Genomic DNA, 26,195 nt, shown 5'->3' on the forward strand with positions numbered 1-26,195 from the left:
ACGATTTAGAGTGCGCTGTTGAGAACTGCAGCCCAACTTGTATTCAAGGTGTATGCAGATGTGCTGTTCTGTCGTACACATTTTACACCCAATTTTCACAGAAAGGCTGGGGTGCTGGATGCTCAATGATCAGATATTGATGACCTATCCTGGGGTCATTAATTTCTTAGCGTTGCATTGCTATGAGAAGGTATCCCAATGTAACTAGTGTATCACAGCCTGATGTGACCTTGGGGGGGGAATCTGGGATCAGAAGGTCTCAAAGTATTATTGATCGCAGATCCGCTTTAGCACCCGCTTATTATTTACCCTTGGAGTGTATTTTAGTCCATCCGGTATTGAAGGGATTAAGGTTCATTTCTATCCTGCAGTGATTTAACAGGTAGTTACAATCTCAGCTGCAGCAACTCCTATCTGCTATAAGAATCCACTCCTCACTCCTTCCTATGACGGCTATAGCTCATACCTATGCTGTCCACTTTGAAGGATCCAGTCTCTGGAGAAAGCGGAGGTGTTGCTTCAATTGCAGCTGAGAAGTTCCCGCTGGAGTGTTATTAGTTGTGTCTTTCTCCACCCTGTTTGTCCTTCCTACCTTGTGTTGTCTTACTGCAGTGGCGAGACTAACGTCTCACTGGCCTTCACTAATAAGGGCAAGTTGAGGGCCAGCGAAGGGCTAAGCACATGATCGGTCATGGGGAGAAATGATGTTCGGGATATTAGGGAGTGCAGTAATCAGTCTCAGGTGAGTGTTAGGATGTAACCACACTCCTTTCGTCCTAGCGCCAGGGCCTTCCGTTGTATTGTTATCCTGGTGTTCCCTATGTTACGTTGCTTGACGGGTGTCTTCTTGGACCTGACTCGACACGTGCAGTCACATAGTGACGATTAAAAAGACATTATATAGAATCAAGACGTCCTGATGGCAAGTTATTAATATAGTATATGCATATAGATAATTTATCATAGCCATAATGAATACAAGAAGCAATTTCTGGTTAAGGAACTTATGAAGTGGTCATACCGCTTGTCCTTAATGATGGACAGAATTACATAATTAATCATTTTGGTAAGTTGTCATATATATTTAGATTTTGTAAATATTTCATGTCACAAATAATTAAATTTACCAGTTGCATAAAAGGTACAGTAAAAAAAAAAACAATATAGCCAAGCAGCTTAAATTAATTTGTACGTTCCCAAAGAGACTGGAAAGAAAAATATTTGAATAATCAACTTATTCCCCTCATTTTATATTTTTTTAGAATAAGATGAGTTCCCAAAGCAGATAAGCAAAGAATATATGGAATTTTACTACTGCCATACTTCAATATATTAAATAAAGAAAAACAGGATGTAAAATCGCCACACCTCAAATAAATATAAACTTGGCAAAAGAACATAATAAAACTAAGGGACTAAAAAGGACGTCAAAGAGAGTTTGAAGCACGAACGTACTCCGTCAGCTCTCCTTAAGTGTGCCACCATATGGTGTCTTCAGGGGATTGTATTCATTCCTATAAGAGGATTCTGAGGAAGATTATATAGAATATGTGGCCTATAATGTACACACTGTTCTATAATACAGCAATGACAATGAGCTAAAGGTGATAAAAATAATTTCCGAATACAGAATGGGGTTATAAAAATGAAAAGAAGGAATATGTGCACAGCAATGTTGTTTTTACATTGCTGTACATTATATTCATTTTTTCCACTTTTTCAGACAGGATTAAAGAGAAATCCACCTGAAGAAGATGTCATGCAATTACCTTTAAATCATGGGTGTGGAACCTTTTTTCTGCCGGGGGCCATTTGGAAATTTCTACAACCTTCGGGGGCCGCACCAAATTATCAGCTTCAAAATGACCCTAATATATTTTGTCAAACAATTAATTAACTCACCCTACACCCCTATTGTGGTGGCTGGAGCGGTTTCTCTTTGATGCGGCTGTGATGTTCAGTGATATTGATCATATTACTTCTCACGACTGCTTTTCCAGGTTGTCTCGGTCTGGAGCGCAGTCAACAGATTGGTAAATAATATACATCACATAGGAGACACTGGAGGCACATACCTGACAGGAGGGGCTGGGGGCATATATACATCACAGGAGGGGTTGGGGCCATATATACTTCACAGGACGGGCTAAGGGCGCATATATATATATATATATATATATATATATATATATATATATATATATATATATATATATCTCACAGGAGGGGCTGGGGGCATAAATACATCACAAGAGGAGCTGGGGGTTGGGGCTCGTAAATCACTGGGGGGCACAGACAGCACTGGGAGGGTGGCACACAGCACTGGGAGGGTACACAGCACTGGGGGAGTACACAGCACTGGGTGGAGGGCTCACAGCAGCAGGAGGCTCACAGCAGTGGAGGCAGGAGGCTCACAGCACCGCGGGAGGCAGGAGGCTCACAGCACCGCGGGAGGCAGGAGGCTCACAGCACCGCGGGAGGCAAGAGTCACACAGCACCGCGGGAGGCAAGAGTCACACAGCACCGCGGGAGGCAAGAGTCACACAGCACCGCGGGAGGCAAGAGTCACACAGCACCGCGGGAGGCAAGAGTCACACAGCACCGCGGGAGGCAAGAGTCACACAGCACCGCGGGAGGCAAGAGTCACACAGCACCGCGGGAGGCAAGAGTCACACAGCACCGCGGGAGGGAAGAGTCACACAGCACCGCGGGAGGGAAGAGTCACACAGCACCGCGGGAGGCAAGAGTCACACAGCACCGTGGGAGGCAAGAGTCACACAGCACCGTGGGAGGCAAGAGTCACACAGCACCGCGGGAGGAAAGAGTCACACAGCACCGCGGGAGGCAGGAGACTCACTGCAGAGCGGGAAGCATGACTCTCAGTGCACCGCCAAAGGCAGGAGGCTGACAGCACAGCGGGAGGCAGGAGGCTCACAGCAGTGGGAGGCGGCATCTACAAAAGGGAGGCCGGTAAACCTGATGCTTCCTCTTCTTCTGTGGGACGGGAGCGCAGCGCATCTCACGCTTACCCCAACCACAAAGTACGTCCTCAGCAGGCTGGCTCAGGCCAGCAGGCTGAGGACCTAATGGTATGTGCATCACACATGGTGATTTAAAGGGCCGGTAGCCGACAACACCGCAGCTGCCATCCGAGTACTGCAGTCCCTAGGAATGTGCAAGTCATTGGGGGCCGCATATGGCCTGCGGGCTGGAGGCTCCCCACCCCTGCTTTAAAGGGTTTTCCAGTTTCAGAAAACATCTGCCCCCCAGATGCGGCTATTTTATTTATAAAGCAAACTGTGCTTTACTCACCTTTCCCAGGTCCCTCAAGCTCTGAGCCACTGCCCCTGCTCTGCTGTCTGTTGCGTTCACATTACTTCTACAATGCTGCAGCCAGTAGCTGAGCTCAAAGTGGCTTGTGCCGTCAGCTCAAGCAGAACTGTTGAGCACAGTTATTGGTTATAGCGCTGTCTGCATGATGTCAGCTTACAGACAAGAGATACCAAGACACCGGGAACAGCAGCACACACTTGAAGCTTGACAAAGAGAGGGTTAAGTAAAACAGTTTGTTTATTTTTTAAAGGGGATCTGTCAGCAGGATTTTATTATGTAATCTAAAGACAGCAGGATATAGGCACTGAAACACAGATTTTTGTCACTTATTAGGCTGTGTGCAGTTCTTTCCCACACAATGAAGGTTTTATCACTAGGAGATTATTGCTCCAAGACTACAGGGCTCATGAGACTTGTTCTGACCATGTCCCCTCCCCTGATTAACAGCTCACTGTCAATAGGCAATGTACACACAAAGCTATGGTGTGAGCAGGGTTAGCTTTCTTAGCTATGCTACATCTAAGGCTGGGGCCACACGGGGACTACTGCGATCCCCTTGCATGACACTCGGCTCATGCTGGCAGTACAGCAGATCCGAGTGTCATGCGTGTATCCTTGCAACTGAGGTCCGTTTGTGCGAGCAGACCTCAGCTGCGGGGGGCAGGCCGGCACTCAGGAGGGGAGGGAGGGATTTCTCTCCCTCTCTCCTGCATAGCCGGCTATTGCCATTCTCGCACTGCACTAGCGGTACACCGATGTACCGCGAGTGCAGTGCGATTTTTCTCTCGCCCCATTCACTTGAATGGGTGCGAGAGAAAGTGTCTCGCATTACAATTGCAGCATGCTGCGATTGTTTTCTCAGTCCGATTAGGGCTGAGAAAATAATCGCTCATGTGCGCTGACACACAGGCTAGAATTGGTCCGAGTGGAATGCGATGTTTTATAGCACTCCACTCGCACCGATTTTCTCGCCGTGTGGCTTAGGCCTAAGAACTCTGATTTTGTCATAACTGCTCCATCCAGTAAACTAAGTGATGCATTGTTGGAATCAGGGTCTCTTTTCCTACATTATGCTGCCCTCAGATGCGATAGCAAAAATCTGCTGACTGACTCTCTTTAAAACAAGCTGCAGCTGGGGAGCCATAGTTTTCAAAACTGCAAACCACCTTTAATGGTCAGTGTTTACAGTGTTTTGGACACAATGTATCTTCGCTGCGTTGTGCAGCACAAGCACAGCGGATATGATTTATAGAAATCCCATGCCCACTGTGCTTCTTTTATACGCAGGGTAAACTTACATGGGGACGTGGCTTTCCGAGCTGCAGAAGATCAATTTATTTTTGCGAAGACGCAAGTGTTCTCTGCAGGAGAACATAGCGAAAATCAGCTGCGCCCAGAATCCTGAGCGTGGCCACTGACTCTGCATTCTCCCGCAAAGAACTCTAGCGTCTCTGCAAGACGAATTACACTGTGTCTAGAACACAGTGATCTTCTTGATCGTGGGAACAGACGTTTTCTTTCCACCAGCGGAGCGGTTGAGTTTTTGTAATCAAGGATGCTTCAGAAAAAGGCCAGTGGTCTTTTTCCTGAAGTGGCTTTGCTGGCAACCTCGCCGTCATTCCGTAGCCTTTTCTCTTCATTTTACACTATAGTGGTAAGTGGAAAATAAACCTTACATCTGTTATCTGCTGGTACTTCCCGATTTACGAATTTGGAACATGTGAAAAACAATGTTTGACTGTTCACTTTTTGGTGTAATTTTGCAGTGATTTTTGAGGCGGAATCAGCTCGAAAAATGACAATATGAGCATATTCACTAATGTAGTATCTGCATCATCTTATTGACAGGATCTATAATGCACATCACAAGAGCTGACATAAGTTTGTTTCTCCGAGAAGAACTTTTACTATTTCATAGGCAAATAGTTCTGACCGACAGGATCAGGAAATAAAAGAAATGGGGAACAGCGCAGTGCGGCGATTCTAGTACGCACAGAACGTGATCGCTGAAACTGCACACTGGCCACAGAGGGCACAATATTACTAGAAGCCTGTAATCAAAGACCAGAGGGGGAGCACCAGAACATTGAGGGGAGGATTTTTTATTTTATTTTTTTTTTAAAGGGAACCTGTCACCAGAATTGTCCCGTATAAGCTGCGGCCACCACCAGTGTGCGCTTATATACTGCATTCTACAATACTGTAAATAAGTGCCTAAGCCAATCTGTATAACATAAAAAACACCTTTATTATACTCACCTAGGCGGCGGTCGAGTCCAATGGGTGTCACTGGTCTCGCCGTCCTCTTTCCCAGCTCCATGTGGATGACGCATCCTACGTCATCCACACAGAAGCCTCCTTTGTGCTTCTGCGCAGACACACTTCGCTCTGCTCTGTTGACTTAGCCAGAATCTTACTCCACACTGATGAGGGGCAATACCCCGAAACAGCTGTCTGTGGATGGATACCTGACCTTGGTATTTCCCTTGTCATATCTTTGAACTTCTCAAAGAGTTGGATATTGACTAAAAGGGCCACTTAATATGGGGGTTATGGTGGTCTTCTTAAAAAGAGCCGCTCCTTGGCTAGGTCCTTCCCGGAGGGATATCTGGCTATTTTCTGTGTCGAGACTCCTAACAGAGGCTCCACGGACCTTTTTTGATCTGCTCTGTTGAGGGCAGATCAAAGTACTGTATTGCGCAGGCAAGGGGAAAGGTCAAAGACTGTCCGCGCCTATGGGGTGGTTGGGTCCAATGGGCATCACTGGTCTTGGTCCGGCGCCTCCTCTCTTCTTTCCATCGCCATCCTCCTTTTTTCTTCCTACATCATCCACACAGAGTCCATCATTGCACTCCTGCACACATGCACTTCTGTTTGCCCTGCTGAGGGCAGATCAAACTATTGTAGTGTGCATGTGGTCATTGACCTTTCCCGGCACCTTACAATACTTTGCACTGCCCGCAGCAAAGCAGAAAGAAATGTACGTGCCCAGGAGCGCAACGGCGGACTCTTTCTGGATGATGTAGGAGGCATCATCCACACAAAGCAAAGAGGATGGCGATTACAACAAGAGAGGAGGTGCCGGACCGAGACCAGCGACGCCCATCGGACCGGACTGCACTGCAGGGGAGTATAATAAAAGGTCTTTTTATGGTATACAGATCAGTTTGGGGACTTATATACAGTGTAGTGGTAGTGACCACAGCGTATAGGGGTCAAATCTGGTGACTAGAGTTGAGCGGATCGGTCATAATCCGGGTCCGGTGGATCTGGTTCGGGTTGCCGCCGAAGTCCGGATCCGATCCGGAATCCGCGGCCATATAAATCAATGGGGAACGGGATCCAGGACGAGAGAGAGAGTGAGAGTGAGAGTGAGAGAAAAAAAAAACAAAAAAACAGATCGTGCACCCCGAATCCCGGGTAGTGGTCGGACTCGGATCAGACCCTGGAACCGTGCGGATCCGGATTTTTCAGATTCGGATCCGCTCAACACTACTGGTGACATGTTCCCTCTAATACTTTTTTTTTTTTTTTTAATAAAACACAATAACCCTTTAATGTTTTTCTAAGCAATAACATTTGCCTAAAGTAATGTTTGCTTTCCAGTTTAGAATGATCCGAAGCAGCAATGGAATATATACAATTGTGTTCAATGCAATCAATTTTTCTTACTTTATAAATGCACTTGTGTAGGTCACCAAATAAGCTTTTATCTTCGGGTTCCTCTTCTGTGCACTCTTTTTCCTGAGCAAACAGCCGTCGTCTTCCATTCTTCAGAGGGACATCCATTTCTTTTAGCTTCCCACGCAGGCCATTACGGTGCACCACTCCATTAATTAATCCATTTTTTGGCTCATACCTCGGAAGCAAATGTAATCTATACGCATTTTCGGCATGTCCCTCCAGTGGACCTTTCTTTTTCTCCAAGCTTTCTTTCTCCTGCAGAACTTCTTTCTCCAGTTTCTTGTGCTCCTCGGGCGACAGGGAATCATAGGAGAGAAGGTACTGACAGTAGGCCTCCTGCAGCTTTGCTAGTCGATCCTGCGCAGTTTTCGGGATGCGGAGCATGTCAGCCAATTTGTTCCACTTCTTGAGGTCTGTCACTTGTTGCATGCCTCCCATTTCATTGATGAGCTGGAAAAACTGAGCTAGATCTAATTCACAGCCTCCTATATAGAGGTTGCGAGGGACACAAGAAAACATAGTTACACACGAGCATTGGTGTCTGGATTAAAAACACATTATTGGCTTCTCAATGAAGGTCCTAGACGTCATAGGAATATACAACCCTTGCTAACTGCTAGGTGTCCAACAAATTAAAGTAGAGCTTAGCTAAGTATCCAACATCTCTTGGATTCTTGTCTGAAGTCCAAGACTTCATACTACCAGACAACCATCAGCAATACCCTGCCAGGTGTCAAGCTCGGCTCGGTCTGCAGTCTGCTTTATTTTGGCAAGAATTCCAGTTGGCATAGGCAGTTTTTAAAGGGTCAATACAGGTTATGGAATTATCATTTATTACTAAACACTAAAAAGGAGATGCCCAAGATTAGAAAAATATGGCTGTTTTCTTTGAAAAATAGCACCACACCTGTTTACGGGTTGTGTCTGGTATCACAACTCTGCTCCACTGGAGTGAATAAGGCTGAGTTGTGATACCAAGCACAAGTATGGGGCGGATTTTCAAGAAAGCATCAACATTTTTCGAATCCTAAACAAGGTCTTTAAATGATGCACTGGATTTAACATTGCCAATCTCATTAGGTGGAAAGATAGGCAGTACCAGCTATATAGGCCATAGATAAACTAAGAACAGAAACAACACACACTGGGCACCTTACTACTATTCTCTAAACTGGAAACAATATTAAAGCTTGTGACAATATATGAATCATTATGGTTTTCAGTGAAATACATTGGGACCGGTGTCCAACATAGTAGTCACAATGGTTAACGATTCGGATAATGACCAGGAACGAGAAGAAAGCCTCAAACATGTAGGGGAATTCGGTCTATGATGCACATAAGAAAGGTAAAGAAAAAAAGGGTTGGCTTATGTTTCTTTGCCAGAGGTTCTGACTTACATATTACGACTTACCACATCCATGGGGTCTTCACTAAAATTAGAAGCGAGAGGTACGTTGGCCACGGGTCTATTCTCAGAGGTGGCAGCAGATCAGACTCGAGATTATACTGATAAAATGCTTCTCTTCTGAAAGATCAGCAAGATAAAGACTAATACACCACCCCCACTCTGTCTGTGCATCAGCATGGTGGTTGTGTATTAAAGATCTAACATTAGAGATAAATCCTTAAAGCAAGGGTTCACACGTCTTCTTTCTGGACAGAGTGCAGAGACAGATTCTTGAATGCCTGGTCGCCATATTGCCACAAAGAAACAGAGAGAGATCAGTTTTTAATAGTCTAAAAATATTTGTGGTTTCAGGTGGAACTCCACAAAGGTGCACAGGGTTGTCACAAGTGAGGGGAAAGCAACAGGAATCCAATCCCTGGGCCCAGTTATTTCACATCAAGGTCCTGATCTGCTTTTTGGGCAGTTTTGGATTCTGTATTCTTTGAACAATTCTGTTTTAATGTGCTTAAAGGGACTGTCAGCAGATTTCTGTACTGTAACCTGAAGCCAGCATGCTGCAAGTGTTAATACAATGACTTCAGCCCTGAGTCTGTTATCGCACAGTCTATTTTTGTTTACCTGCAAAGTTAGCTTGAGACCATTATCTTTCTCATTAGTGGGTCTCAGCAGTCCAACTCTAGTCTCTAGTTCAACTCCACCCCCTTCTGTGATTAGCAGCTTCTCTCTATGGAAATGTACACTGAAAGCCTGGTGTGGGCAGGGACAGCTCTCAGAGCTCTGCTACATGCAAAATCTAAAATCTTTAACTGTGTCAGCCACTAATCTATGTGATACATCACTGAACGCAGGGTCTCTGCCTACATTATGTTGCTCTCAGATGAGGTAGCAAAAACCTGCTAACAGATTCCATTTCAAGAGAATCTATCAACAGATTTCTGCTCCAATTTGAGAGTGGCATTATTGGCTGCTTCTTTGTGGTTTCAATAAAATCAGCGTTTTAGCAGGGCATTATAACTAGAGGACTTGTGGTCTCCTGCCATGTAGGCCTCCTGCTCTACATAATCCCACCGACAACACTGATTAGCAGCTTCCTGCCAATGTACAATTCGCACTGAAAGCAGTGAATCAGAGGTGTGGGCAGAGGTATACAGAGCTCAACATTCAGAGAACTGGATCTGTAGCAGAGAAAACAGTAATGTTATCAAAACTGAAGCAAGCTGCCTAGTAAGTGATACATCACTGATATAAGGATCTTGGTCTCATCAGATTACATTGCAAAAACTTGCTGACAGATTCCCTTTAAAACAATACATGTCTATCCCCACCCATCATCAGCTCACGTGCCACCTTTACTTTCTTATATCTAAAACTTGTGACAACCCTGAATATATATTTCAGAGATATATGCATGATAGGGTCAGCATACAGAAAAGCCGAAACAGATCAGCAAACATGGTACTTTTAGAAATCCCTTAAAAGGAGTAGGTCACCCCAAAAATTCAAATAAACCCCTTACATAGGTATGTAGGGGACCCAGCCCATATAACAATCATACATGTTGAATAGCAATCAGCACTTTAGATGGCATTCAACAAAAAAAATATTTTGTATACATATGCGGAAACTTGGTGCACCCCTGCTCTGTGCACCATTATGCCCTCTCAATTTCCATACTGAGCGCTGTTATATTGATTAGCAGCGCCTAATTGAGTGTTGCCTGAGCTCAGACAGCAGTACTGCTCAGATACTGATGCCATGCTCATATTGCTGTCTCCTGTCTACAGTATAGTACTGAGCAGGTGCCAAAGACAGGAGCCAGAGATGAGAGTCGGCAATGACACTGAGTGCAGGAGCAGTGTCTGTGTGCAGATGCAAAGCAACCGACTGACATATCTCGATTGTCGGAGATGTACTGAATCAGCAACTCTGCACCTCCCATATGGACACAAGAGCCATGTTGACAGTGTCATTACTGTCTGTGTTCTGTGGTTGCCATGTAGGACTGCACTGCAGACAGGAGCCAGCGATGAGAGCTAGAAATGACACCAAGTGCAGATGCAGAGCGGCTGACTGACATATCTCGATTGTCGCAGTTGGACGAAATCATCAGCTCTGCACTTCCCACATGGACGCAGCAGCCGTGTTGATAGTGTCATTGCTGTCTGTTTTCTGCGGTCAACATGTAGGACTGCACTACATACAGGAGCCAGCGATGAGAGCTAGCAATGACATGAAGTGCAGTGTACATGTGCAGAGCGGCGGACTGACCTATCTCGATTGTCGGAGTTGGACGAAATCAGCAGCTCTGCACTTCCCACATGGACGCAGCAGCCGTGTTGATAGTGTCATTGCTGTCTGTTTTCTGTGGTCGCCATGTAGGACTGCACTACATACTGGAGCCAGCGATGAGAGCTAGCAATGACAGGAACCAGCGATGAGAGACGGTAATAACACTATGTGAGTGCGACTGTAGAGCGCACTAATACTCATGATATGACAGTGCTCAGTGTACAAATTCAGGAGGTGTAACGGTACACTTAACACCACCATTTTTCATTAGCATTTGTAAAATCTTTTTTACACAAACTAAAGCACTAAATGCTATATACAGGTATGATTTTTTTTCATATGGGTAAAACCTGTGACATCTATACAAGTAGTTTTTTAGCTTTTTGGAGGTGACAGAGTCCCTTTAAATATCAGCAATTTAGAACTTAGGACATTAGGTATGAAATTCCAAATGCCAATTAGGCAAATTTAGTACATCAAATCACAATGTCTTCCTTTAGTCTTCTACTAGTGAGCATAATTAGATTGCATCCTCTATGTTCTTTCCTGCATATTCTGAGATTTGCTTGAAGACGTACGTGCACAATATGCGGCTTCTTAGCAAGGATGGATAGTGGCCATTTCCACACCTAGTGTCTGTGCTGACACACACGTGCATTTGTGAGAAAATGATTCAATCTTAGTGCCTTACTAAGCACATAATTGGGGATCAATTTTCTCATCAATCAGTACAAGAGCAGATTTCAGTGAGACATCATATTTACATGTATTTCCATAAGGCATGTAGCTTCATGAGCAGCAAAGTTGCCAGAATAGGGATGCAAAGTCAAACTATGGTTGAATTTGACTTGTACGATCAGGCCATGGAAAGCGGAAAACAAAAAGCGCTGGGCCTAATATCCAGCCAAAAGTACGTGCTCATTAAGGCACCAGCATGGATTGTATCATGTCTCAAGGTTTTAACCTCGAAGGGTATAATTTTTTTTCTCTTGAACATTTTAACAAAACATTAAGACAAATGTGAAATGAGGGCGCAGTGTACCAACATGAAGCAAAAGGCTAAAACTCAAAACGTAAAGGCAACACAGTAGTCACCAGATAAAGCGTGGCTGCTGGAAATAAGGGCAATCTGTTACAAAGGGCTCCTGGAAAGAAGTACCCCAGCCTATTAGATGCAGGACTCCCCTGAGGAACTGAACAGGAGCAAGCTAGAAAGTAGGGAATTGGCCAGGAACCATGAAAAGGTCAGGAGTCAGGTCTGGAGTTACAAAACCCAATACTAAAAGGATTATTTCATTATGATCTTTCATAAAAGAAAAATAAGCACCCCATCCAGTGAGAAACAACTTCATTGATTTGTTTTGGGCTATATTACCAAGCAAAAATTTGACATGACTAGCCACATAGTAATAGATTACCTAGGCATAAATCATCTTGGTACATTGCCTCCTCTTTCAAGCAACCATCGGCTTTGCTAAAACAAGTGTCAAGAAAAGCTTTGGAGAAAGTGTAGGTCCTTCAGATGGTCTCTGACTTGGAATTGATATGGAAAAGTTATTTGTAGTTCCTTTGTATTCTTCCCAAAATTTTCAACATATTTTTTAAAAAATATTTTAAATTAGAAGGAATGTCAAAAAACAGAAAAGATCAGTTTGTCGAAGTAGATTATGTATGAATAAAAAGGTGTACAAAAAGCAGATATAGCACAAAATGTGGCAGAGATAGATTTATGCAAATGGTAATGAATGACTCCAGATTATGCAACGTTTACTGACAAAATCAATCAGAAAATTAATAAAATTGTGAACGGCGCAGAGCAATGAGAAGGTTAAATGGGCAAGATATAGCACAAAAATGAGGGTGAAATCTGGGCACCCACAGAAGGCTACAAGGCAGGGGTGTCTTTACTCAAGAAGGATGAGATGGCACACTAAGGGGTTCTTTGCACGCTGCGACATTGCTAGCCGATTGTAGCTATGCCGAGCACGATAGCCCCCGCCCCGTCGCACATGTGATCTCTTGTGATAGCTGCCGTAGTGAACATTATCGCTACGGCAGCTTCACACGCACTTACCTGCCTTGCAACGTCGCTCTGGCCGGCGACCCGCCTCCTTCTTAAGGGGGCGGCTCGTGCGGCGTCACAGCGACGTCACACAGCAGGCAGCCAATAGAAGCGGAGGGGCAGAGATGAGCGGGACATAAACACCCCGCCCACCTCCTTCCTTCCGCATAGCTGGTGGAGGCAGGAGAAGTTCCACGCTCCTGCGGCTTCATACACAGCGATGTGTGCTGCCGCAGGAACGAGGAACAACATCGTACCTGTCGCTGCAGCGAAATTATGAACATGACCAACACTACACAGATCACCGATTTACGACGCTTTTGCGATCGTTTATCGGTGCATCTAGGCTTTACACGTTGCGACGTCGTTACTGGCGCCGGATGTGCGTCACTTTCGATTGGACCCCGACGACATCGCAGTAGCGATGTCGCAACGTGCAAAGTACCCCTAACAGCACACAGCATCTTACACACAAACATGTAAAATAATCTGAAGATACGGTATAAAATGTGGAAACGCTTACAAAAGAAATCCCTGATGGAGCAAAAAAAGAGCAAAGGGTAATGCAAGGAAGCAACAAAGGCAGAGTGGAGCGGTGATTGACATTCCTCCAGGACTTCGGATTTATCACATGAAATTTCTTGAGCTTGCTGCTTCATTGAAGAAGTTAATTAAAGATCATGTAGATAAACATGAAAAATAAGCACATGGAGTGCGCTCGTATCACAAGCACAAGTTTCCTACATAGAACATATAGATGTTCCATGACTAATACAGAGGAACTACACCAGAGCACTCTACCAGTGAAGGAAATTCCCTAAAATTACTAGTCTGTATACCAATGTACAAGACGCCTACAGAGAATAAAAGGAAAAAATAATAGACACTGAAAATAGACAGCTTTGTGTCACAGATTATTCCGCAACCTTGCCCTTTGCTTTCGCGATTAGGAAAAAAATAACAATTGTGAAGCAGAAGTGAGAAGTGTGTGACATGACGCTTGATCGGAGTTATCCTCACCTATAAGAGGAAGCTCATCCATGGAGATGCCCTGAGATTTAAGGTGCTTTTTGATACAGGCCAGCCGCTGCACATTGGGGCCCCAGCGTCGCCCAAGCTTGTGGATGTGTTGGTTCTGCGTCACAAAGCGCATCTCCTCATTCAGCTTGCACTCTGGCCTCCAGTCGGGTGGCGGGATCACGGTGCACATACCATACTTCTCCACTCTGGATCGGATGGACTCAATATAGATCAAAGGATCATGAAACTCCTTGGCAGAAGGTCGGAGGACAGGAATCTCACACATGGCTACGCACCTGGTCCTCCCAGCAATTTTTTCAGGTTTTGTTGAGTCCACAGATTTGTGCGAGGAATCGGTCTGAGAGGTAGAGTGATTTTCACAGCCAGCATCTTCCGTCTTACTGCGGGTTTGTGTAGTTAGTGTGCTCTTGGCTGCTGAGGCCCGCTTTGGCCTGTTTCTCTCCAGCATCTTCTCTGGCACATCTTTCTTTATGTGTCCATTAAGCACCTGTTTCTCCGCCGCTAGCCTTTTGCTTCTAACCTCTGGCAAGCTGGCGGATACTTTAATTTTTTTTACCAAGGGCTGCGCCTTGTTGGGGTGGTTTGCCTCTTCCAGACGTCTTTTTGAGTTGCGCAGTCCTTCCCTTAGCTGCCGCCCTACTTCCCTAGTGCAAGTCTTTTTGTTCAACTTGCCATTCACCTTGACACAGCTAATACCAGTGGCACAGTTGGGCTTGGATGTGGAAAGAGATAGCACCTGTTTACGAGTTTTTGCATTGCTGCTTTCTGTGGTCCCTGAGATTGTGTGGTGAACAGATGAACTGGTTTTGCTGTGATTCAGTTTGGTTGCCTTGTCCAGTTCTCTCTTGGCTTTGGTGTATGTGACAGTTCCCTTGGTCACCGTTGCAGTATACTTCACAGTTTTGGACGGTGAAGGTCTTGCTTCTCTAGTTTTTTTGGCACCGGCTGCATTAGAACCAGATGATAACCGAGTTATTCCGTTCACCTTGGAAACCTGAAAAAAAAAAATTGAAAATGGGGCTACTGTGAATGCAGATAAAACCAGATGCAAAACCAAGAAAAGAGAAAGTAGCATGGATGCAGATTTTAACACAATGTTGGAAAAATGCCATATGTAATGCATTATTGAACCTTCATGCAACGATGTGGTATGTAAAAGGAACTTGTCCCAGTGTGTAGTCCAATCTGTGGGCAGCAGGTTACGGAGCGGGAAGAGAAGTGCAGATTGAGAAAGTTTTGAGGGAAAAAATTTAGTATAACATGTAATTCATTAATTTTAACTCCTTCTCCTCCAGGGCTTAAGAGTCTAGGGTTTTTTTGTATTAAGGGAGCATAAAGATTGTTGTCAGACAGTGAGTAGAACCGCCCAATCGAGTCTGGACTCTTAACCGCCCAATCGACTCCTGACTCTTAACCGGCCAATCGACTCCTGACTCTTAACCGGCCAATCGACTCCTGACTCTTAACCGGCCAATCGACTCCTGACTCTTAACCGGCCAATCGACTCCTGACTCTTAACCGGCCAATCGACTCCTGACTCTTAACCGGCCAATCGACTCCTGACTCTTAACCGCCCAATAGACTCCTGACTCTTAACCGCCCAATAGACTCCTGACTCTTAACCGCCCAATAGACTCCTGACTCTTAACCGCCCAATAGACTCCTGACTCTTAACCGCCCAATAGACTCCTGACTCTTAACCGCCCAATAGACTCAAGTTCAGAATGAGGCACAGTTAAAATGAAAAGGTACAATTAAAACTAGAAGCTCTGACCATCATATCAATATTCTCATCTGTTTCTGCAATATCGAAAAATAAAAAAGGATTGTGCACCGCACTGCTTACCTATACTGGAGGTAGTGTGGTATTTCTGTCCCAAACACAATTCAGTGTGAAGTTTCCTTGATTATATCCATTAGTTTTCAGATGTCACAGAAAAGCATTTTGTCTAATCTTGATGGATCCAACAGAGTCCCTTACCGAGGTGCTATTGCCCAATTTAAACAAGTATATCCATAGAACAAAAGGAGACAGGGCAGCACTCACCGATAAACTGGGACTATTTTATTTTTCCATGCTGACAGGTGAAACGGACATGAGGGAATGCAGGGAGGGGAGCACGAGGACGACGGTACCGTTTCGCACCACTAGGGGTACGAAACGGTACCGTCGTCCTCGTGCTCCCCTCCCTGCATTCCCTCATGTCCGTTTCACCTGTCAGCATGGAAAAATAAAATAGTCCCAGTTTATCGGTGAGTGCTGCCCTGTCTCCTTTTGTTCTATGTTTCTGCACTATCATCTGCAGTCTATAAATCAGACTGCTTGTTTAATGTGACATGTTCCCTCAACATGAGTTCCTGGAGTTGTGGATCAAGCAGAATTACTACACTGGCAGTTGCCTTTAACTGTGCATGTCTTTAGACCCTTCAGGGTAAATTCTTTGTTTTAAGTTGAAGACTTTGATTTATAGACTTGCCGTAGACATGGGACTCCTTGCTTTAATTGTCCATGTTAATAGAAAGCAGCATAGTATATACAAAACGATCAATCTAGCTATATTATACACCCTATATACTATACTACTAGACATCTGGAACAAACAGTAAATACAGTAGTTAATTATTTAAGGGCTCATTCAGCAGGGCACAGAGAAGTATTGAACATGAATTGTGTAATATGAGTAGAGTATTTGTCTAGAGAAATATGATCTGTGAAGTTCATCCGTGGTCATAGGCTGTGGAGGGGGAGATGCAAAATAATAGGGCGCCCTATCTCCTTCTAGACGAGGCAGCAAGGAGACATTTCCAACAGTCTCACAGCTTATAATTATATATGTCTGTCTCCACTATTAATACATGCCAGACTGTCTCACTATTAGCCGGGAAACATGCTGACACCTATTTATTACTATGAGACATTAAAGATGTGAGGAGGAAAGCAGCGTGATAAACCTATTCTGGTGTCATGCAGGCACGGACCGGTTTACAAGATAAAAGTTATGCATTCCTACAGCTTTGCCATATTAATGTAGATATACGGTGCATAGTGTCGGTATTGTACGGGGGAGAAGGGAGCTGTACAAACGGCTGGAGGTCAGTCCTTGTCAGCTACCTGGATCTAGAAGCCATATTGCTACTTAGATGAAGGCATGCATGCCAAGATGGTAGTCCATAGACATACGGCTAGTCAGCGTCTACGGCCATGGTCCTACAAATGCCATCACATCTTACCCTTCTCAATACTTTGGTTTATAATGGTCCAAAAAAAATGCTAAGGAAAAATATATCACAATATATGGACCAATGTATTGGAGACCTGAACCAGTCTGTGCCTTGTAATGTTAATGATTATTGTACCAAGATCATGAAATTACGCCTCTCCTAATAATTCCAACTAAGTTATTGAAAATTGGACGTTTTTCAGAACCACAGCAACTAAGTCACGAGGGGCAGACCACGTAAAATGATTGGGGGAGGGTGTATAAAGACCAACAATGTTTGTCAGACTTAAAGGGGATGTCTACTACTTGGACAATTCCTACTCATTCCCCTTGTTCGCCCCCATAAAAATAAGCCTATACCGAGATCTGGTGCAGCCGCGGTTCGATGTCTGAAGCTGCATTCCTGGGGCCTAGGTGACATTGTTATGACACACGAGCCCAGAGACCAATCAGCGCCCGGAGTTTGTCTCCCCGTCTTCTGACATTTGAGCAGGATATGAGCGCTGTGCTGACTTCCAGCTCAAACGACCGAAGGCAGGGTGAAGGAAGCCGGTCCGGATTGGTCTCGGGACCCATGTATTCCAACAATGTCACGTGGGCCCTGGTAATGCAGCTTCAGACATCACTGGAACCGCGACAGCACCGGAGGGGAGTACAGGTTTATTTATTTTTTGGGGGGCGAACAAGGGGAATAAGAAGGGGTTGTCTTAGTAGTGGACAACCCCTTTAATAACTGCAAATTTGATTTCTATACTTCCCCTGGCATGAACATCAGCACAAAAACGGTGCTCCAGGAGGTCGACGGTTCTCCGATAAAATGGTATAAAAATGCCTCCACTGGACTCGGGAGCAGTGCAAACACTTTTCTATCTTGCAGTCTAAAGGACGAGTCAGGGTTTAGTCACTGTCAGGAGAACATTAACTGCTGCCTGACTACATAGTTTATGCAAGGTTGGTAGAGGAGGGATAATGCTAGGAGATATAAGTTTCCAGTCACTGAAAAACAGTGTTATTTCCAAAATATCATGTTATCACATATACTTAGAATAGGGGATAACGAATAAACCTTAAATGTTTCAGCATGAGAAGACATTTTGGACAAGTATATGCTTCCATCTTTGGAGAAGGTCCTTTTCTGTTCCAGCATGGCGGGGTCCCAGTGCACAAAGCACTGTCTTTGATACCAAACCTTTCAACAATGCCTTTTTGGACCAATAGGCATTGTTGGAAGGTTTGGTATGAAAGAACGTGTCTCACCTCAACGCCATCAAACACCTTTGAGATGAACAAATACAGAGCTTAAAGGGGTTGTCCACTACTAGGACAACCCCTTCTGACTCCACGTTTCCCCTCCTAGGGAAAATATAACGCCTGTATTCACCTCCCGTACAGGTACCCTTCCATGGGTATCCAGTCTCATGGTGCTGGGGATCACATGAGGTTGTTATGTCACGCATGCCCCGCGTCCAATCAGCGCTGGCTTCCTTCTTCTTGCTTTCAGACCAAACGAGCAATCAACAGGAAGTGAGCGCTGCCGGTCCTCTCACTTCCTGTTGCTCCACTCACTTCCTGTTGATTAATTTGTTTGGTCCGAAGGCAGGGAGATACTAGCCTACAGTGTGGCATTAGAAGGGGTTGTCCTAGTAGTGGACAACCCCTTTAATGGTGCTGCTCTCTTCCAAAATCAGTGCCTGACCTCACAAATGCTCTTCTAAATAAATGGGAAAAAATTCCCCCAGACACCTCCACAGATTTGTAGAAAGATTGCCGAGAAGAGGGGAAGCTGTAATATTTATAACATGGGGACCACTCCATACTGAAGCCTATGGATTTACAGTGGGATGCTATAAGAGATCCTGCAGGATTCCTAATACTTCTGTCTATATCTGTATGCTTCATTGTCTGAGCTTATTTTGGCGTACTGATCAATTGCATTACCTGCCCAACAATCTTCAGGTCTATGAAATACTACTATTACTTTGTAAAAATTGAATGAATATGACATTAATTTATTCTGTCTGATTGGGCCTCAGCCATCTACAAATATAGTGGCGGATACTTGGCATAATGTTTAAAACTAGTTTGCTTCTTTATAAAAGAAATGTATCACCTTTATTTTTTTTTTTAGCAAACAACATTCTTTTTTGTAATCTGATCTTGTAAGTTTTTATTCTAATTTCTACATATCATATTGGCAGCCATCTTAACTGAACTGCTGGTTACAGCATTTAGAGACTTGCGTTACAGCAGCCTACCTGGAGTCATTACAAAAAGTTGTTTATCGATCTCTAGGGAAGTGTTTTTTAGGCATCATCTGTGTAGAAAGGGGGAGGAGGTGAGCTGTGACCTATTGTAAATGGTGTTTGCCGGGTTATCTATAAATCACTTTCATTGGAATCCTGTCTGTGGCGATAATGAGATGGCTACTGAAAAGTGATCTCTACAGAACAAGTAAATATTAAAAACCTATACTAACGTGACCCATAAAATTGACACAGTACATCAGTTCCTGGCAGACATACCCTACCTATTCTGGACAAGCAAACCCTGGAAATGTCAGAATATATCACATTAGGCTGAGTTCACACTCGCACAAGAGACTCCATTGCAAACTGTCATTTTTGTTTTCTATTAAAATGATGGCCTCCCAAATGGAAACTAAACATGCCCCATTATAGTGTCACAAGGTATATGCCACCTAATTTGAGAACAGCATAATACAGAAACAGGGATTCGGATTCCTTTGATGTGTCACTTACTAAAGGTACTAGCTGCAGTTTTAATAAAATCACAGGTTTATCAGCAGATTATCACTAGAGGACTAGTAAACCTGCTGCCAGGTAGTCCAACCACACCCCCATCACTGATTTCTACCAATCAGTGGAGGGGGCGGGGTTATACAGAGCTTAGCATTCCGGGGACTGGTAGATCTGCAGCAGATAAAATGGATTTTATAAAAAAAAATAATTCTGCAAGCAGCCCAGTAAGTGATACTTCTCTGGAATTGGGGTCTCTGTCCCTACATGATGCTGCTCTCAGACGGGGTAGCAAAAACCTAGTATTAGACTCCCTTTAAATATGGAGGGGGGGGTACATTTTGTGTAAATTTCTTTTTTTTAAATTCACTCCGGGGATAGAAATCAAATTTCAAACAAAAGAGTAATGAAAAGGGAAAAAAAAAAAAAGATCTGTGGCTAAGAATGTGAAAAACACGCCAAACATCTGAAGGGCAGTGTGTTAATAATCACACAAAAATAACTTTAACAAGGATGTTTAACCGAGACGCAAGCTATGAAAATATTTAATGAGGCTGCGTACAAAGCCTCCCCGTGCCGTCGTTTTATGTCTGTCTGTTTTCACTTCCTGCTAAGGAAAACACGAGAGGCGCTCGTCACCCAGCCAGCGAGGAAGGGGTTAAGGCTTTTAGAAGCAGCTGCTCGCTGCTTGTTGTGATAATGCGCAGCATTTAACAGACCTCTGCAGAGATGAAGGAGGGCAAATCCGTCCTCGCTGGGCTCTGGGTACACATTTCCGGTCTCAGTACAATTAAAGGCAAATGAACAGGAAGGAGAGCGCAAATGGCACCATGTATATTCATAGGCACCACACAGACAATGACGGACCATGAGGCAGGGCTCACATGTAAAGGCACTGATGGCGCTAATGTCCCAAATACATAGCATTTCATGATTGCTTTACATAGGTACATAAATCCAACCAAATGGCCATCTTTTCAGAGAATCTGCAACAGAAATCTCAGGGTTAATCACATTTCTGCCACGTCACCTATTAAGGTTGGTGATTTTCTTCTGGAAACCTTAAGAAAGTTACATGCAAATTCATTTTAACTATGAAACCCAAAGATCAGATAAAGCTTTGTCACAGATTTTCAATACAGATTTGGTCACTTTTTTTTTTTTAATTAAAGGGAATCTGTCAGCAGGTTTTTGCTTTGTACTCTGAAATCAGCATGATGAAGGGACAGTGACCCGGATTTTAGTGATGTGTCACTTACTGGGCTGTGTTTTGCTGTTTCAATACAATCAGCAATTTATCAGCAGTAGATCATCATTGCAGGACAACTCCTGCATCCTAGCCCAACCCCACCCCCATCACTGATTAGCAGCTTTCGCTTGCTATACAGTGTACAGAGACAGCTGGTGTGGGCAGGGTTATACACATCTCAACAACTGAGCTCTGCTAGATCTGCAGCGGAGAAAATTGTGACTGTCACAACTGCTGCATCTAGTAAACTAAGTGATATATCGCTCGAATTGGGCTCTCTGTCCTTAGCTCATGATGCTGTCAGATTACACAGCAAAAACCTGCTGACAAATTCCCTTCATTGCATGTTTTTGGGGTTAAAATGTATTTTTCCATTTTGGTTTAACTAAAAATTAAGCATTTTTGATCTTTCCCAAGATTTGTATCTCTGCACATTAAACTTTGATGTGGTCTGTAACCATAAATCTGGTCAGAGGAGCTCAGGAAAAGAGACAAGAATGTCAAACGCTCTAATCATATCAAGCTCACACGGATTGTCAGTAAAGGCTGCCTTCCAACGAGGAGTATTTGGGGAGTTTTTGATGTTGCACATTTTCTGCAGCATTTTTGCATCTATAAGGTAAATTTGGTTACTTCTTGTTTTTTTCTTTTCATTATGTTTTTCCCCCCCTCACCACATTTTTGGATTGTCGAGTTTTAAATAAAGCTGTTTTTTTCATTACTTCTTGGTATTTATTAATACAGTCGCATGTGGATTACATGCATTTTTAGTGCATTTAAGCAAGCGGAAACACACTAAAAACACATGGTTTTGCCTATGAATTCCCTGCATCTAATTATTATGGCTCCACTCTGGGGTGACCCGGTGATCTCTGGTTGTTGGTCAGTTTCCCGCTTGGTTGAACCACAGCCTGTTTTGTGTTGGTCCAACTCCTAAAGGATCTCGTCTTTCTCATTCTCTGTAATCTTGTTTCACTTCTTTTCAGGTGTGTGCACTTTCTCTTTTGGTTTGCCCAATCACATTTTGGGAGGGGCTATTTATACTTATTAGTCACAAGCGTCAGTGCTGGCTATATTTCTGGATGCATGGTTGTTTGGAATCCCAGCTTCCTGGTTAAAGGGAACCGGCACTGGAGGTTTATAATATTCACCTAACGGTCGGTGCAGAGCAGACTGGTCGGATGGGTGTCTCCATTCTCCGGGTGCACACCTCCTCTTTCGGCCATCTTTGTCCTCCTTCTGAAGCTAGTGTGATAACGCGTTCTACGTCATCTACACTAGCCGATACCGAGATCCAGCGCAGGCGCACTTTGATCTGCCCTGAGTAGGGCAAAGCAAAGTATTGTAGTGCGCCTGTGCGGGACCTCAATGCCAGCTAGTGTAGATGACATAGAACGTGTCATCCACACAGAAGAAGGAGGACAAAGATGGCCGAAAGAGGAAGCGCAGACACGGAGAACGGAGACACCCATCCGACCAGTCTGCTCTGCACCGACAGTTAGGTAAGTATTCTAAACATCCGGTGACAGGTTCCCTTTAAGGTTGTTTTTGTGCTAGAGTCGGTTTATAGCTTAGAGTGCAGTTAAGGACACACAAACGCAACCGAAAATGCAGATTAAAAATCCACAGCAATTCGGATTTGTGTGAAGAAAGGATCTGCTGCTTCAAAATCCAAATAAAAAAAAAAATAAAAACACAATTCACTCTTCAATATGGATTTTGAACATAGGCTGCAAAATCCATGTCCAAAAGCTATGAACATACTGTTCCCTAGTTGAAAGATTCACGCTTCTGCTTTTTGGAGATATTCCTGGTTTTTGCTTACAAATACCGATAAAATACAACTCAAAATAACACATTACACATCAAAAACAAAAATGTGAATAAGGCCTAAGGCCATAGGCAACAGCTCAGTGCAAATGCATTAAGAGTGGAGCGAGAATACTGTGTTTAAGGGAACCTGACACAGTTTTTTTTGCCCTATAAGCTGTGACCACCACCACCGGGCTCTTATATACAGCATGTTAGAATGCTGTATATAAGAGCCAAGGCCGCTGTGTAGAACACAAAAATCACTTTATAATACTAATCTAAATGGTCGCTGCGGTGAAATTGGGCCATATGGGCATCTCCGTTCTCCGGGTGCAGAGCCTCCTCTTTCGGCCATCTTCGTCCTCCTTATGAAGCCTGTGTGCATGACGCGTCTACGTCATACACACTCGCTGGTCCCGCGCACACATGACCTCAATTCCGGTGCATGTGCATGACATGCAATGCATCATCCAACCCGGCTTCAGAAGAAGGACGAGAAAGATGGCCGAAAGAGGAGGCACAGACACCGGAGAACGGAGACAGCCATATGACCCAACTCCACCACAGCGACCGGTTAGGTAAGTATTATAAAGTGATTTTTATGTTCTACACAGCGGCCTGGGCTCTTATATACAGCATGTTAGCATGAGCCCACAGGTGGTGGCCGCAGCTTAAGCGGGCTTTACACGCTACAACATATCTAACGATGTGTCGGCGGGGTCACGGCATCGTTAGTGGTGTTGTAGCGTGTGACAGCTATGTGCGATTGCAATTGAATGTAAAACCGTTCATCGCATACACGTCGTTCATTTGCTAAAAATTGCACGTCGGGTTGTTCAATGTTCCCGAGGCAGCACACATCGCAATGTGTGACACCCCCAGAACGATGAACAGATCTTACCTGCGTCACGCGGCTCCCGCCGGTAATGCGGAAGGAGGGAGGTGGGCGGGATGTTTACGTCCCGCACATCTCTGCCCCTCCGCTTCAATTGGCCGGCTGCCGCGTGACGTCGATGTGACGCCGAACGTCCCTCCCACTCCAGGAAGTGGACGTTCGCCGCCCACATCGAGGTCATATGGAAGGGTAAGTACGTGTGACGGCAATTAATCGTTTGTGCGACACGGTCAACAAATTCAACGTGTCGCACATACGATGGGGGCGTGTCACATCGCATACAATATTGTATGCTTAATTGTAAGGTGTAAAGCAGGCTTTAGTCACCAAATCTGCTGACAGGTTCGCTTTAAGTGCTATGAAAGTAGGAAAGATCCTGGGAGGTGCAGCAAGATTAGGCTATTATAACAAATTTGGGGTTTACTCAAACATGTTGACATTTACTGATCATTTAATGTCACGAGGACTCGATTTGTCCCAGCACTTTGCTATCAGCTATCTTTAGTTAGTTGACTTGGAGTGCAGAATTTCCTTATCTTGCAGTACTCAGAAGAATCCAGGCTAACAATATCACTGGTGACAAATACTCTCTAGATTTTCCACATACATTACTATGGTCTGAGATGCCACTAGGTCTGCAGCTTTGTACCTTTTCTCTTACATAACCATCATGTAGACTATTCCCCAGATAATAAAGATTTTCCCCAAGTACAAAGCAATAGTTAAAATGCAAAAAAAACAAAAAAAAACAAACAAGAGGCCAGGTGTGTATGGGGCAGATTTCTCCTTTAAGGTTTACCTGTTTCCTTAAATCCTGAGCCGATCTAAGATGACTGTGGTGGTTGTTAGCAGCGAGCCCTTTGGCATGTGAGCCCGTGTTAGAAGCAGGTTGGTGATTAGCAGCGGCAGACTCTCTCCGGCTCTCGGCTTTGTGATATCTGTTCTTTTCTTTCCCTGGTGTGGCCTCTTTGCTTTTGTGTCTATGAGAAGTTTCTTTGTCCTTCGATGATTTGCAAGACCCGTTAAAAACTGCAAAGTAAGCACAATGCGGGAAAACAAGGGTTAAAACGTAGAAAACTAGGATCTTTCTTGAGAACTGCAAACGCAGCTGTATTATTCTTCAGATGCTATGTATCAGTCATAGCTAATAGAATACACCCATAGGTCGTAGAGAAAGGTCTTAAGGTGACCATATACATCACATTTTAGGACCGAACATTTATAGAGAAGCTAAAGTTAAAAAAAAACCTTTAATAAAGCAAGAACATTTTTTTAAGCCCAAGTAAGGACTGAAGAGCACTACATTGCGGTATTCATACCTCCAGTGAGATGGCGCTGTAATATGCCAACTGTAGACTGCTATACGGCTTTACTGTTCCTCGACATGCCCAATATTTCAGATGAGGCATCCGGGTTCCATACATCTATAAAGGTGTCATAGGCATACAACCATCCTCAACTGTAGAATACTAAGGAAATCCTGATCTGTTGGGGGGCAGTGAGGATTGGAGAGTGGGAAACCCTTCCATAATACATTAGTGTATAGAAATACAAGGAATCTGTGCCTCTAGCCAAGCTCCATGTGCACACCTCTGTATGAGGCCCTAAAACATTTCCATATTTCAAAGGAAAATTCAACTCCTATATTTGCATCACAATAATGTACTTTGTTCATTTGCCCAGTTGAGGAGACCTTTGATAGCCCTTACTTGTACAGGTTTAGGTACTTTCAGTTCAGTAGACCCCCCATTTCTAGTTCACCATACTTTCTGGTGTATGGAAGTGGAAGTGAGAAGTAGAGGCCTTATCCCCTCATTGTCGTCAGAGGACTGGTAGGATGTGACCTGTTCACAACTTGTGGCCTCGTTGGCAATTAACAATAAGATGATTCAGTTTTGTATCATCTATCAAAACTATCTGACTCTTGATAGTCTACACAAGATGGGAAGGACTAAATATGGGTGCTTCCATGGAGGTTTGGTTCACCGACAGCCAAGTAGCCTCCACTGGCTCAAGCTTAACCCAAACCCCGAAGCAAGTAACTAATTGGCAGTTTGAGCCTCTGCCCACATACAGCCAGCCATAGGCAGATCACTTCCATGGGAGGGTGTGTGGGCTTTTTTAAACAATTTTTTTTTGTTTGGTGCACACTACATGTGATCACACTGTTGTTACCCCCAGTGTGCGCTATTCAAAACTGCAAGTGGCTCGCACTGGGCTGAGCACCAAGCGTACATGACCACAGCGATGCTCCGCAAGTGAAGTTCGCACGAAAGCATCCGATCCCCGAATGTTGATTGTTTTAAGTTGGTGTTCAGTTAGAAAATCAAACATCAGGTTCGCTCGTCTCTAAAGCAGGATCCTTTCCACAGAATGCCATGGTTTCAATTTTCCAAATGTGAACATTGGGTACATTTTATTAGCCTTGCCCCTCAATTTTCT

The 26,195-nt window shown here is 44.2% G+C and overlaps 1 protein-coding gene across 1 annotated transcript in view; it reads right to left on the reverse strand.

Annotated features, from left to right (window-relative positions):
- Window positions 1-26,195, reverse strand: part of JARID2 (jumonji and AT-rich interaction domain containing 2) — a 204,195-nt gene that overhangs the window by 31,948 nt on the left and 146,052 nt on the right. The window contains exons 6-8 of the mRNA XM_075314734.1: window positions 24,553-24,782; window positions 13,800-14,814; window positions 7,006-7,502 (exon numbers count right to left, since the gene is read on the reverse strand). Coding sequence (XP_075170849.1) covers window positions 7,006-7,502; window positions 13,800-14,814; window positions 24,553-24,782 — 1,742 coding nt within the window. The remainder of the gene's footprint in view (window positions 1-7,005; window positions 7,503-13,799; window positions 14,815-24,552; window positions 24,783-26,195) is intronic.

This window comes from Anomaloglossus baeobatrachus, chromosome 6, assembly GCF_048569485.1.
Source record: "Anomaloglossus baeobatrachus isolate aAnoBae1 chromosome 6, aAnoBae1.hap1, whole genome shotgun sequence".
Taxonomy (NCBI): domain Eukaryota; kingdom Metazoa; phylum Chordata; class Amphibia; order Anura; family Aromobatidae; genus Anomaloglossus; species Anomaloglossus baeobatrachus.